The sequence below is a fragment of the Podarcis bocagei genome (genome assembly GCF_964188305.1).
Source record: "Podarcis bocagei genome assembly, chromosome: 2".
Lineage (NCBI taxonomy): Eukaryota > Metazoa > Chordata > Lepidosauria > Squamata > Lacertidae > Podarcis > Podarcis bocagei.
Genome location: NC_138126.1, coordinates 7,606,369 through 7,619,888, shown reverse-complemented (window position 1 = coordinate 7,619,888; position 13,520 = coordinate 7,606,369). Strand labels below are relative to the sequence as shown.

Below are 13,520 nucleotides of genomic sequence, written 5' to 3'. Positions count from 1 at the left end.
CAATAATTTTTACACATGACTGGGGAAGACAGGCGAATTAATGCCAGTGTACTGGAAGAAGCAAAGATCACCATTGTCAAAGCAATGATTCTTCAAAATCAACTTTGTTGGACTGGTCATGTTGTGCGTATCATCTTCCAAAGCAACTACTCTATTCTGAACTTTAAAATGGAAAGTGTAATGCCGGTGGTCAACAAAAGAGGTGCAAAGACTCTCTCAAGGCAAATCTTTAAAAAAATGTAGTATAAACACCAACAATTGTGAAATACTGGCCTTCGAGCACAGCAATTGGAGAACAGCCTTTACCAAAGGTACCTGGACTTTGAAGATGCTCGAACTCAGGACGAAAGGGAGAAACGTGCTAAGAGGAAGGCACGCTTGGCGAACCCTCACCATGATCAACTCCCACCCGGAAACCTATGTCCCCACTGTGGAAGGACGTGTGGATCCAGAATTGGCCTCCACGGTCACTTATGGACCCACTGTTAAAACCGTGTTTATGGAAGACATTCTTACTCAACTATGAGTGCTCACCAAAGCAGCAGCAGCAGCAGCTTTCACTTTTAAAGAAGTACAGTGGTACCTCAGGTTACACACGCTTCAGGTTACAGACTCTGCTAACCCAGAAATATTACCTGGGGTTAAGAACTTTGCCCCAGGATGAGGCAAAGAAATGGTAGAAATGGTAGCGCAGCGGCAGTAGGAGGCCCCATTAGCTAAAGTGGTGCTTCAAGTTAAGAACAGTTTCAGGTTAAGAATGGACCTCGGGAACGAATTAAGTACTGAACCTGAGGTAAGGTCCTATGTCCTCTAGGAGAAACCATATAAGCCTACATTGATTCCTGCACATTTGTTTAAAGCAATGTGAAGTAAAGGAGTCTGAACTAAAGAGTTCTGTCATGGATGCTTTAGCTGAGATTCCCTGGGGTCCCTTCCAACTTTGTAATAGTGCTTTAAAGGTATGGTGTGAATGGGAGCTATCCCTTTAATGGGAAGCCCATTGCAGGACCTGAATGCAAGAACAACCCTCCCCACCCGTGAATCCAAGAAACTGTGATTCAGAACTACAGCTGCCTCAAGTTGCTGTGCTTTTCAAAGGCTTTAAGTTGTGGAGTTTCAATCACTAGATAAAAGAAAGCCAGGCCTCTGGTCACACAATTTCCCCCCAAAAAATTTGTTTCATTTAAAAAAACCGTTTATTTGCAAATTCAACAGATTAAAAATAACCTTATATAACAAATACAAATAGTAACAAAATAAAAATACACACCACACATTATATACATAGTGCTCATCACAGTAAGGACTCTGCTAGGCTGATAAAGAAAGTGTTGTGTGTGCAATATAACACTGTGCCACCAGATGGCGCTGTGAAGTCCCATCTTTCCCTCCCGGATTTCCCTGTTTAAATTTACAACACGTTTAACTGAAACTCTTCTTTGATGTGTTCAAATCCAGTCTAGATATCCAAAAGGCATCCACACAAAACTGGCATCTCCAAGACCTATTTTCAAATGTTGCCAAGGCAATGCAAAAGGTCGTTATTTATCAAAACGTTGTGTGCTGTGTACAAAACTAAGCAGAAATAGCTCATTGCATTGCATTTGTGGTTTAGTAGGCTCGCCTTTCTGCACTGCTACACATGAGGCAGCCCAGGAGCCGCAGAAACGATGAAAAACCTCACATCCTACTGCAATGCAATGCCAGTAAGTCATAATGAGGGGAAAACGTGATTCTAGAAATAAACAAGTCAATCAAAGTGCTGTCCAATAGTTCCTTTCAAACACAACGGGACAGTGATAAATGAATATTCAAAAGTATCGAAGCTCCAGGCTGGTGCAAATCCTATGTGGCTGTTCTGTATTTTGGTGGGAAGGTGGATTTTTGCTACAAAATACAAAACACCACCCATGTTCTTTGGGGGAACCCAGTGGCTGTGATGCACGCGGCCGATGAGAAGTGTAGTCCAAAACATTTGGAGGGCACCAGATTGTGAAGGTTGCTGTTAATTGTTCATGTGCTTTCTCCTGAAGGGATACCAGAATATCCACGCTCCACTATCCAGGCATAGGCAAACTTGCCCCCCCCCGGTATTTTGGAACTACGACTCCCGTCATCCCTAGTTAACAGGACCAGTGGTCAGGGATGATGGGAAGTGTAGTCCCAAAACAGCTGGAGGGCTGAGTTTGCCTATGCCTGCTCTTAGCCGTGGAGTTTCTCCCAAGTGCAAGTTTTGTAATGCGAATTAACGTATCTATTCCACCAAAACCTCGATGTTTATAAAGTGCGTTCACCTCCGTGCATTCTCTGGTGAAGTTTAAGGCTTGATCCGTGACGGAAATTCTTCTGACACTGGGAACATTGATACGGCTTCTCCCCTGTGTGGATTCTGTGGTGCCTGTTCAGGTTTCCACTCCAGCCGAAGCTCTTTCCGCACTCGAAGCATTTGTACGGCTTCTCCCCTGTGTGAATTCTTTTGTGCACTCTCAGGTACGTGCTCTGAACAAAGCTCTTTCCACACTCTGAGCATTTATAGGGCTTTGTGCCAACATGGAATCTCTGGTCTGAGCTGCGAGAGAATGGCTTCCTGTTCTCTGAATATTCATGTGGTTTTTCTCCCATGTGGATTCTCTGATGTTTAGTAAGGTTCATCCAGCCAATGAAACCCTTTCCACACTCTGAGCACATCAACAGTCTCTCTCCATTCTCAGTATTCCCTTTGTTTCCTGCATGACTTTCTGCCAGTATTGGAACTTCACGGAAGCCAGCCCCTACAGAAGTCAAGCGCTTCTTCTGCTTTTGTTCAGTTTTCTTTCTTTGAGGACTGTTTTCTTCATCACTCTCACTCCCATCACCTGAAAAAATCGAGAGAGAAATCAGGAACAGGTCCTCAAATCAGGAAGGAAACTCAATGAAATCAAAGAAAGCAGAAAATACGGTAAGTGGGGAGGCAGATCCCTTTCAATTCCATCAAACAGCCTCTGATGGTGAAAAGGAAATAATAACTGATACTGCTGCACATGCCACATGTGTTCCGCATTTGTAGGAAATTGGTATTTTAGTATGGCAGTCTCTATACCTTTGAACTCCCTGCATATTGATATGAGACAAGTGCCTTCACTCTACTCTTTTTGGTGCCTGCTAAAAACGTTTTTGCTCAGGCAAGTCTACCCAGATATCTAGAATACTGATGTGTTTGTAGTTTATTACCATTTTTAATTATTTGAATTTACCCTTGATTTCTGTTTTAACTCTGAAGCACAACCCAAATCCTGCAAGGAAATAGCTGTAGTTTGATGATACAACGTGTGCCTTGCTTTGAGGTTTTTCTATAATCAAGTGCTAAGTATTTTTGTGTGTGAAATAAGTAGTATAAATTATTAGCATTAGTAAATCTATTACGCACCCTCTGCCAAGCAGGTCCTGGGGTGGTTTACAACAATCTAAAATTTGTAATTTTAAAAAGAATTTTAAAAATTACAGTCCTGGGAAAGGGGCAGGCTCTTAAAACATGTCTCAGGTCTCAAGGGCAGGGTAGAGAGCTACGTCTTCAGCATTCAGTTACAGGTAAGAGAAAACAGGTAAGCTTTTATAAAGACTTTCTTAAACTGAGGGGAGCCCCCATTGTATATCTTTCAGAAGTGAATTCCAGAGTGCAGGAGACACTACTAAAAAGGTCCTGCCTCCTTCTGGTGCAGAGTTTAATTAAGGAGGGCATGGGAGTCTGGCCACACAGAAATCAAAAATTCTGCCAGGTGTCTGCATAGCTTGCTAAGCCAAAAATGCAGGGAGTCCCATGTCAATTAAGCACCTACCTGCTAATTTCTCCTCTTCTTCAGAGCCCTCAGTGAATGCATTTTCCCATTCTTTCTGCAAAGCGATGTCAGATCTGGAAATTGGTAGTCCTTTTTTGAGAGAAAGAAGATGTTATTATTTATTAAATTTATATACTGCCCTTTATCAGGGCGTCGTACAACGTTGAAACACATTACACAGCATCAGTGACAAAAACATAGTAAAGAGCATACTGACGGACAACCTAATTATAATAATAGTCCCCACACTTTTACAGGTCATAGATTAATTAATAACCATAGGCCTGGGTAATGTTATAACGCTGCCTTAAATGTATAGCTTGGATGGGGCCAGAGCTTATTTAACTGACTATTTATTTATTTGAATTTTTTTGATTTGCACTTTCATAGCATATATCAAGGCAGCTCGTGGCATAAATTCAATTAAATCAGTCAATAAATATCTGTAAAATGGTAAGCCAGCTTACTGGGAAATGATAAATAATGAATTGAAAAGGATGTTCAAAATAATCTTAGTTTAAAAAAACCCCCAGAAACTTTTCTTTGGGGAATTTAGGGACAGAACTACCTAAATTGCATAGAAATTTATTTATGTATGCGACTACAACAGCAAGCATGTTACTCGCCCCAAAATGGAAAGAAGCAGAAGTCCCAGCAAAGGGAGAATGGATGCAAAAACTTATGGAATGTGCAGAAATGGTGAAATTTACCGGAAGAATAAGAAATCAAGATAAACTTTTTATAAAAGAATGGAAATGGCTTAGTGAATATTTACAGATAAATTGCAAACAGATAAAAACATTGGCAGGATTACTGCAATAACCTGCAGTTTCATACGAGTTTATATTTAACGTAGATAATTAAATGAGCAAATTAAATGAATTTGGATATGCAGAAGATATATTAAATTTAAGGAACGGCAGAAAGGGGAGGGGGGTCGGAGGAAGCCAAACTTTGAAATGTTAAAATGATTGTGAAATTAATGAAATGTATGAATTTGAAAAGTATAAATAAACTTTAAAATAATGAAAATAAATATCTGTATAACGTGTTTACAAACATCAGTAAAACAGCAACAGATACTGGCTGGCTGAAGGGTGGGGGGAATCCATATTGTAAAGATGTAACTAAAAAGTAAAGTTTTTAAGAGAGACATAGCTGTCATCGCTTCCCTTTTTTAAAGGGAAATTGCCTTATTCCGAATAGGATTCCTCGCAATAAAAAGGAAATGTTGACAGCTATGTAGACGTCTGAAAGAAGGCAGGGAGTTCCGCAGGGTGGAGACTGCCACACTAAAGGCCCTGTCAGCTACTGTCACACGCCGTGACGTTTCCCACAATGCACTGCCGCATACAAAGAGCAGCAACTCTTCCTGCTTTCAGGATCTATCGGCCAAAACCAAGGAGGAGCCTTACCTAGAAATACCAGACTCGCATAATTCTCCTCCATGACTTCTTTGTGGAGCGCTCTCTGCTCCGGATCCAGCAGGAACCATTCCTCCTCTTTGAAACGCACTGCCACCTCCTCAAGGGACACGGGAGCCTGAAAGAAGGATGGCCGCCCATCAAATCCCACACCTCTCGCTTGGTCTAAAAAAGGAACCTGGGTGGTCCCTTGCCCATCTCCCCAACAATTCCGCCCACCCCGTACCTGTTCCAACTGGGCAGAAGCCATTCCCAGTCCACCACAAAGAGGAGGAGGCCTAGAAGGAACCTCTGGGGCCATCTCGCTGTCTCCAAACGTTGTTCGACATCCTATGGGGAAGACAAAGAAAACGGGGAGGCATTTTAGGCTCCGTAATTTAACCACAGGATCCAGGCATATTCAAGAGAAGGAGAGACTATGTTGAAGCCTGCTCCGTTATGGTCCTTACCCAGAGAGGTGGTGCCCATGTCAGCCTCTTGCTTGATCTCTCTGAACAGTGGCCTCTCGGTGGCATCTGGCAGGGTGTTCTCTGCCTCTGTGAAATGTGAGGTTGCTTTGGATGACATCTCCTGCGCCTGAGATAGGAACCCATGCAAGAAAGTGGAGGGGGGGGGAGAGACAGGAAACAGGTCAGGCAAAGGCCAGGGGTGCCATTATATAACGCAAGATGAATAAATATTCAAGTATTAAGTTATTATTACCGCATTGGCCCGTATATAAGCCGCACTTTCCCCCCAAATTCCGACCGTGAAAAGTTAAAGTGCAGCTTATATTCACGACCTTACAAAAATTATCCAGTATGCAGGCAGGAGCACAGCAAAGTGGTGCCTGTCCCACGCGTAGTCCCCCGTCCTCTCCCCCAAGGTCGGGAAGGGAGAAAGCGGGGAAGGGAGCAGCTTATATTCGGGCCAATACGGTATCATCATCATTATTAATAATTATTATTTACCCTCCCTTTCACTCTAAGGTCCCAGGGCAGGTTGCAGCATTAAAACACAATATTAAAAACAATTCAAAAATTGGATTCATAGAAGTAAGGAGAGTCCTAAAACCATGCACCTCAAAAGCCAGGGTAAAAATGAGTGTCATCAGCATTCGCTGGAAGCCGTATAATGTAGGTACCAGATGTACCTCTGTGGGGAAGGAGTGCCACAGCTTAGGGGCCACCACAGAGAAGGCCTTCTGCCACCCACCAAATCTCTGAGGGTGCAGGAACTACCAAGAGGGCCCCCATCTGCTGATCTCAGCACCTGAGAGGGTCTAATTTATCAGCTAGAAGATTGATCAGCACTTCCTGAGGGAGTGAATCCAAATACAACCAAGGATTGGGGCCTTGGAATTACCAAAGCAAAACAGTCTCTCACCTCCGCCTCCTTCTGGTCTTCCGCTTGGCTCATGAGAAAACCTTCAGCCAGGGCCACTGCCTCGGCGCAGGTCTCCGGCCCACAATCTCTGACCCAGTTCTCCATCTCCGGGGGGAGGGCAGCCAGGAACTGCTCCAGGATCACCAGGTCCAGCATCTGAGCCTTGGTGCGTCTCTTCGGCTTCAGCCACTGTTGGCAGAGGCGGTGGAATTGGCTGCAAACCCCTCGGGGCCCCTCGGCCTCCTGGTAGCGGAAATGCCTGAAACGTTGGCGCCGAGCGTCAGAGCCAAGGACGTCCTCCTCACCCAGGATCTCCTGTGCGGTTTTCTTTGAGGCTGTCACACTGCCCCTCGCCTGGACGAAGTGAGGAGATACCCCTGCTCTTTTCCCTGCGTCAGTTGCCACAGAGTCTAGCTCTTCCATCTTTCCTCCACAGAGCCGGTCATTTGCCTTTTCTTTCTGCCGAGGAGGGAAGGAGCGTGTTGTATTGCTGCTTCTTTCGGCCTTGTCAGCCACATCTCTGTGCCGTTTCATGAGGTGACTGTGCATTGTGGTGGTTCCCACCTGCTGGCAGCCGCTGGGCTTCCCAAGACTAACAGTTTGACTGGAACGGGCCGCAAATTTGCTATTGGCATCCTTGGCAAAGAGTTTCCACACAAAAGACGTTTTCCCACGATGGGCTGATGGTTCCATGGTGGCGGCAACCTTTTGAAGTGGGTTCTTTCGGGGCCTTTTGATGCCAGAGGCTCCTCCTTCCTTGAGTCCTGGTAGTGCCCTTTCCTTTGCACAGTCCTCCTGTACCAGCACAGCGTTGCCATCTCTGGACTCAGAATCTTGGCTGCTGTTGCTCTCTAGCAAAGTGAATTCCGTTCGCTGGCATGCCACACAGTTCAGCGGAGTGGACGGCAATCGAGACCTGCCTGACATGGACCGAGTGTGAGGCCTGGAGGGTGTCATCTGGCCACTTCCTGCTACCTCGTTAAGAGCGGAGTGAGACCCCAAGGTGCCCGAGACAGACCGGGTTCGAGGCCTGGAAGATGCAGTCTTGCCCCTTTCTGACGCCTTGTCAAGGACGTCTCTGTGCTTTCTCATCATGTGACTGTGCATTGCAGTGGTTCCCACCAGTTGGCAACCATCAGGCCTCCCAAGGCGAACGGCCCTATGGCAGATACGGCACTGGACCACAAATTTGCTTGTTGTCGTGAAGTATCTCCACACGAAAGAGATCCTCTGCCTTTTTGCTGGTGGCTCCATAGTGGTGGTGTCCTCTGGCTCAAGGGACGTGGAGGAAGACTGTTTTAGGAGGCGCCTGCTTCTACGCAGCTTTGGGACCTCGCCTGGGGTGCTGTTCAGGGGAACTTGGACACAATGTGCTTCTGCTTGCGCTGGACGTGGCAAGTTCAGCACGTCAGAACTGGACGGTTCCTTCTCTTCCTCCATGCTGCTCTCCAATGCCAGAACGAAATTCTTATCATCCAACTCAAAAAGATCCTCTTGGGAAGGCTCCAGTGGAGATTCTTCCATAGGGTTTTGGGAACCACTCCATGCCTCTTTTATGCTGAACTGTGGTCCCAACCAGTTCCTTTCGTTTGTCCTCTCCATCTTATTCTGCAGGTTGACCATTGTGCAAGAGGCAAACACTGTGAAGCAATTGAGCAGAGTCTAGTTTTTTTTCTGGTGGGAGAGAAAGAGAGAGAAAATCAATCAATCACTGCTTTTCAATAGAAGCACCCATTGAAATTTAATGGAAGGCAATTTGTATGAGCTTAAATGTGCACTGTAGTTTTTGGATTCATCCAAGTTGCTGGAAGCTCCTTATTTCCCAAGACAGAACCTGCACGTTCTGTACTGATCCCCAAGGTCTTTTGGACCTCATAGTGATTGCAACTCACAACAAGGTGCAGATGATTTGCAGAAAAGTTGATTTTATTCTCTGCAAGTTTGTCACTTACTCTTCTCCAAACCATGTGTTCCCCCCCCCACAAATTTTTCCCTTAGCCTGCACTGTTGCTGCACTTTCTTCCACAAGCAAAAGCCTCACATCAGAAATAGGAAACATGTGTGGTCATGGCACTGTTTCAGAAACTATTGGAAATATAGCATTAATTTATTTCATAGAATTTCTATACTGCTTGGGTTTTTTGTGTGTGCTTTTTAAAAGCCTCAAATCAATTTAAAAAAGATACTGTAACATGAAGGGAGGGAACCCCATTGTATTTTGAAACATTTTTTTGAAAAAACTAAAACTTATTAAAATTCCCTCAACTTCTAAGCTGTAAAAGCGCTTGATCAGAAGGCAAGTAGAGTAGGTGCTGCAACACTAAACAAGGCAGGATCTACATTTATAACCTTCCTTTCACATTACAGAACAGGCAACTGTGGTGTGATTGAAATTTAGAATGGCGTAACATTATTAAATGTATGGATGTGAAAAAAGAACATTTTTTTAAAACACCGAACTTATAACTCCCATGATCCCTAGTTAGCAGAACCAGTGGTCAGGGATGATGGCTATAATCTGTAAATCTAACCAAATAAACCCGATGTCCAAAACATCTGGAGGGCCGAGTTTGCCTATGCCTGTTCTAGCGATCCCAGTTTGATGTATTACTATGAACCAGGGGCAAGTCAATTACACGGTTCAGGGGCAGTGCGAAAGGATTGCAAAATTTTGGCACCAGTTTGTAGGGGTCCCCAAATTTCAGGGTTTGCAGTTAATGAAGCTCCAGGGCATGTTTTGCAGTGAGTCTGCGTATAAGCACCTATTTAGCTACTAAGAGGGCAAATAGCACCAGCACTTTGCAGTGGTGAGGCAGAAGTCGCTTTTGGGGTGCTGGGGTTCCTAGGATGCTATCTTGGGGACCCTGCTCCCCAAAACATAATGGGTCTACCACCCACTCGCCCCCTGCAACCCCAGACAACTGCACCCCAGATGAGACTGACCAATGGCTCCTCCCAAAAATATACATAGAACAATTTAAATACAGGTGAGCAAAAAGAGGTGCTAAATTGATGGTAACACCTAAACTTTGGAACTGCCTGTCTATTGACATCAAACAGGCATCCTTGCTGTATTATTTTCAGCACCCACTTAAAACATTTTTGTTTAGGCAAGCCTATCCAGACATTTATTTTTTTTAATAAAGAAAGATAAAAATGACTGGTTTTTTTGCAGTACATTTCTAGAGCTAATTTAACTTTACCTCAGAGGAAAACCATTTGTTGAACATCTTTTTTTTCACCCTTAACTTTATGTGTAATGCATTCAGTGGGGGAAAAACCAACAAATTTTTAGAAATTTTCCATTAATTTCTGTAACACACCATGTAGAAGTGTTTCCTTTCTTACTAACTGCCCTGGATTTTAATCTTCTGAATGTTTTCAATATTTTCTTTTAACTATAGTGGTACCTGGGTTTGCAAACAGTCTGGTTTGCATACGTTTTGGATTACAAACACGTCAAACCCAGAAGTGCGTGTCCCAGTTTGCAACCTTTTTTTGGATTACAACTCTTTATTATTACAAGAGAAAAAAATTGGAGGCCCCATTGGCGAAAGCATGTCTTGGGTTACAACCTGTTTTGGTTTACAAAGAGACCTCCAGAACAGATTATGGTTGTAAACCAAGGTACCACTACAAGTTTGTTTGTTTTACACAATCAAGCTGTGTATATATTTTGTGTTTACACTTACACACACAGGCACACATAACCTCCCATTACACAATAAATAATAATAGTGCCAAAGCAATTTGCAACCAACGTAAAAATATGGCGTTGTGCCCAATGCTAGTCCTACTCAGAGTAGGCCCCACAGAAGTTCATAGGTTTCTTAATTTCAGCAGGTTGTCTCAGAGGAGACCTGCTGAAATTAAGAAACCTATGAACTACTTGTTCTTAGTTGGATACAAACTGGAGTAATAAAAATGGACGCTAGCATGTTTAAAAGTCAGGATAGGATTATAATATCATGAGAAGGGTTCACGCCTTTGATCGAGGGGGAGTTGACTATGAAATAGCTCTAAAGGGGGGTGGGAGCAAAGATCTTCCCTGCTTCTAACTGAAAGTTGCCTATTCAGTTTTCTCCCAACGGGATGCAAAAGGGGTTTCTCAGTGTTCAAGGGCAGAACATCTTAAGAGAGCGGTCAGCAAACCTTTTCAGCAGGGGTCCACTGTCCCTCAGACCCTGGGGGGAGACTATATGGGGGGGGTAGGGAATGAACGAATTCCTATGCCCCCCCACAAATAACCCAGAGATGCATTTTAAATAAAACTGCACATTCTACTCATGTAAACATACGCCGATTCCGCGAGCCGCATTTAGAAGGTAATTGGGCCTTAAGTTTGCCTACCCATGTCTTAAGAATTCAAAGAGCGAGAAACAGAGCCTAGATAGGTCGCGTGCATGAGCGAGGGGGGGCCGAAGGGCTGTCGTTATGCAGAAGTTTCCCCGAAGCATTTCCTTTTCAACTCCACAATCTGTTGCATTTGCATGCATGGGCGCAGGCGGCGTGGGGGGCAGCTGCCCGAACCCAAGCAATAAAAATGCATAGCAAACAAAAATCCTGACTACGTCCGTGAGTGCAGACAATTTTTTTCCCAGGGCTTTCGCATTTGTTTGCACGCACACACAAAACCTCCCCGCTTTCCAAACACACATTTTTACAGCTTCTTGCTGCTGTGCCGCTTTGCCCGTCTCCTTCCCGTCCTCTCCCCTGCTTGCTTGCCTGCCTTCTCCAGCCGGGAGCGCGCAGCAGCAGCTCTCGCCTTCCCCTGACTGTAGGCGCGGGAGTCACGGGCAGGCGGTGCGCAATTGCCCCGCGCTCAGGGCTGGAGGAGGCAAGCAAGCAGGGAAGGAAGCCGGATCGGTGGGTGCGCGCGCGCGGCTATCCCGCGCCTGGGAGCGCACTCTCCGCGCCCCTCGGAGCGCGCACCCCGCGCCCCTTGGGAACGCGCCTGCCCTGGCCAGCGACGGCATATGCTGCGCCACTGACCCTTCTTGCAGTGCAGTCCGCCCCTGATTCCCCAACGTGCAAAACATCCCTTTTTGGCGACGGCGGTGTCGGGAGAGAGAGAAAAGAGTTTCTGGTTGCCGGCAAAAGTTTTCAGAAAACTCCCCTCTCTGTCCAGGCCCGCTCTGGACCCCCAATCCCGCTACTCCCATCTCTATTTGATTTTTAAAGATCGGATCTATCAATTGGGATAGAGCCACACACACTCCGCTTTTCCCGGGAGCAAATCCCTGCTTCAACGGGAGCGCACACCAAGTTGCTAGACCTCTGGAGGTTTCGCATTACGAAAGGTAGTCGCAATCATCGAAAGGGCAAGCCGATGCTGTTATTTGCAGAACATAATTTCAAATAACTGCATCGGCTTGCCCTCTGGATGTTTTGGACTACCTTTCGTAACGCGAAAGTATATAACATTTTACTAGGTTTTATACAAATATCACAAGAATAAAAACACACAGTAACAAAAATGAAAAATACAAAAATATACTAAAGCAATATTAAACCGCCCGCCCCCCGGGATTCCCCGAATCCCGTGACTTTCCTCCACCCCCTCTCCTGGTTCCTTTACCATATATTTTTCTACTGCATATCTTATTTTTCCTTCAGTTTTTCTACAGTGTCCCTAAAATTACAAGTTACAGGTAGGTAGCCGTGTTGGTCTGCCGTAGTCGAAGCAAAATAATAATAATAAAAAATCCTTCCAGTAGTAGCACCTTAGAGACCAACTAAATTTGTTATTACTAAAATTACAAGTGTTCTTAAAATCCTGCCAATGCGTTAACGTGTTTACAGTGCGCAATTGTGTTTCTCAAATCGCCGCTGCATCCAGGTTTCGCTTAAACCCAGCACAACCGAGTGGTTTAAGCTAAATCTGGCTGCGTGGGCAATTTGAAAAAAAAGACTTCATAGCAATTGTAAAAAGGAACTAACCTCAGGGTTTTAGGCAGACGATCCTACTCTCTGTAGCCAAAGGGGCGCTGCTGGAAGCTGGACGAAAGATGATTTCCAGTACAGTAATCCACACGTTGCCCAGAGAAGAAAAGACAGCGATCTCTCCACGACCCTGGAAACGCGTGTGAGAAAGCTTTGCAAACTAAGGGTATAAATAGTCACGGCTGCCGAAAAGAAAGGTGGGGTCGTGCAGGGTGGGGTCGTCCAGGGCAGGAGGCGTGGCGACCTCCCAAGCCGTCGTCCCCTCTCCTACCCCCACCCAACCACAGAATGGAGAGCTTTGACCTTGTTCGGATCAAAGCGGGAGAATTGAGAGAGTTTAACGCCTCCGGCTAGTATTCAGATCCTGAGCACGCTTTTTGAAAAATAGGGGTACTGTTTGTTTATTGCATTTATCTAATTCACTTCTCTTTTTTCTCTCCATCCAAGGAGCTTCTTGTAGGGGGGGGGGGTGAATTAGATGAGCCTTTGGTTCCAACGCTGCAATCCGATGATTCTGTGAATATCAGTTGCCAGGAATTGCAGATGGGGAGAGGGGTGTTGGGCTCAGGTACCATTTGCAGACCGCAGGGGGGGTCTTTATTTATTTATTTATTTACTTGTTGTATTTATTTCCTGCCTTATCCTCCAAGAAGCAAAAAAGTTGGCATGCAGGGCTTTTCTCATTTAATCTCCAACAACAACCCTGTGAAGTAGGTAGGGCTGAGTGTGAGGATTTGAACCCAGGTCCTGCACTACCCCCTGGCTCTTTCAATCATGGAATCATAGAGTTCTAAGGGGTCACCAAGGGTCATCTAGTCCAACCCACTGCGATGTAGGAATCTCAGCTGTGGTCTAAAAACCACTGAGGCCAAGGCTTGCCGATCAGAAGGTTGGCAGTTCGAATCCCCGCGACGGGGTGAGCTCCCGTTGCTCGGTCCCTGCTCCTTCCAACCTAGCAGTTCGAAAGCACGTC

The 13,520-nt window shown here is 45.3% G+C and overlaps 1 protein-coding gene across 1 annotated transcript; it reads right to left on the bottom strand.

Moving 5' to 3' along the window:
* Positions 1-1,277: 1,277 nt before the first annotated feature.
* LOC308580405 (uncharacterized protein) lies at positions 1,278-8,227 on the bottom strand (the record flags this gene model as incomplete). The annotated part of the gene is made up of 6 exons (XM_081181962.1): positions 1,278-2,855; positions 3,816-3,905; positions 5,231-5,357; positions 5,466-5,569; positions 5,689-5,815; positions 6,605-8,227. The coding sequence occupies 6 exons, from the start codon at positions 8,225-8,227 to the stop codon at positions 2,278-2,280; spliced, it is 2,649 nt and encodes an 882-aa protein (XP_081038088.1). The 3' UTR covers positions 1,278-2,277.
* Positions 8,228-13,520: the final 5,293 nt, after the last annotated feature.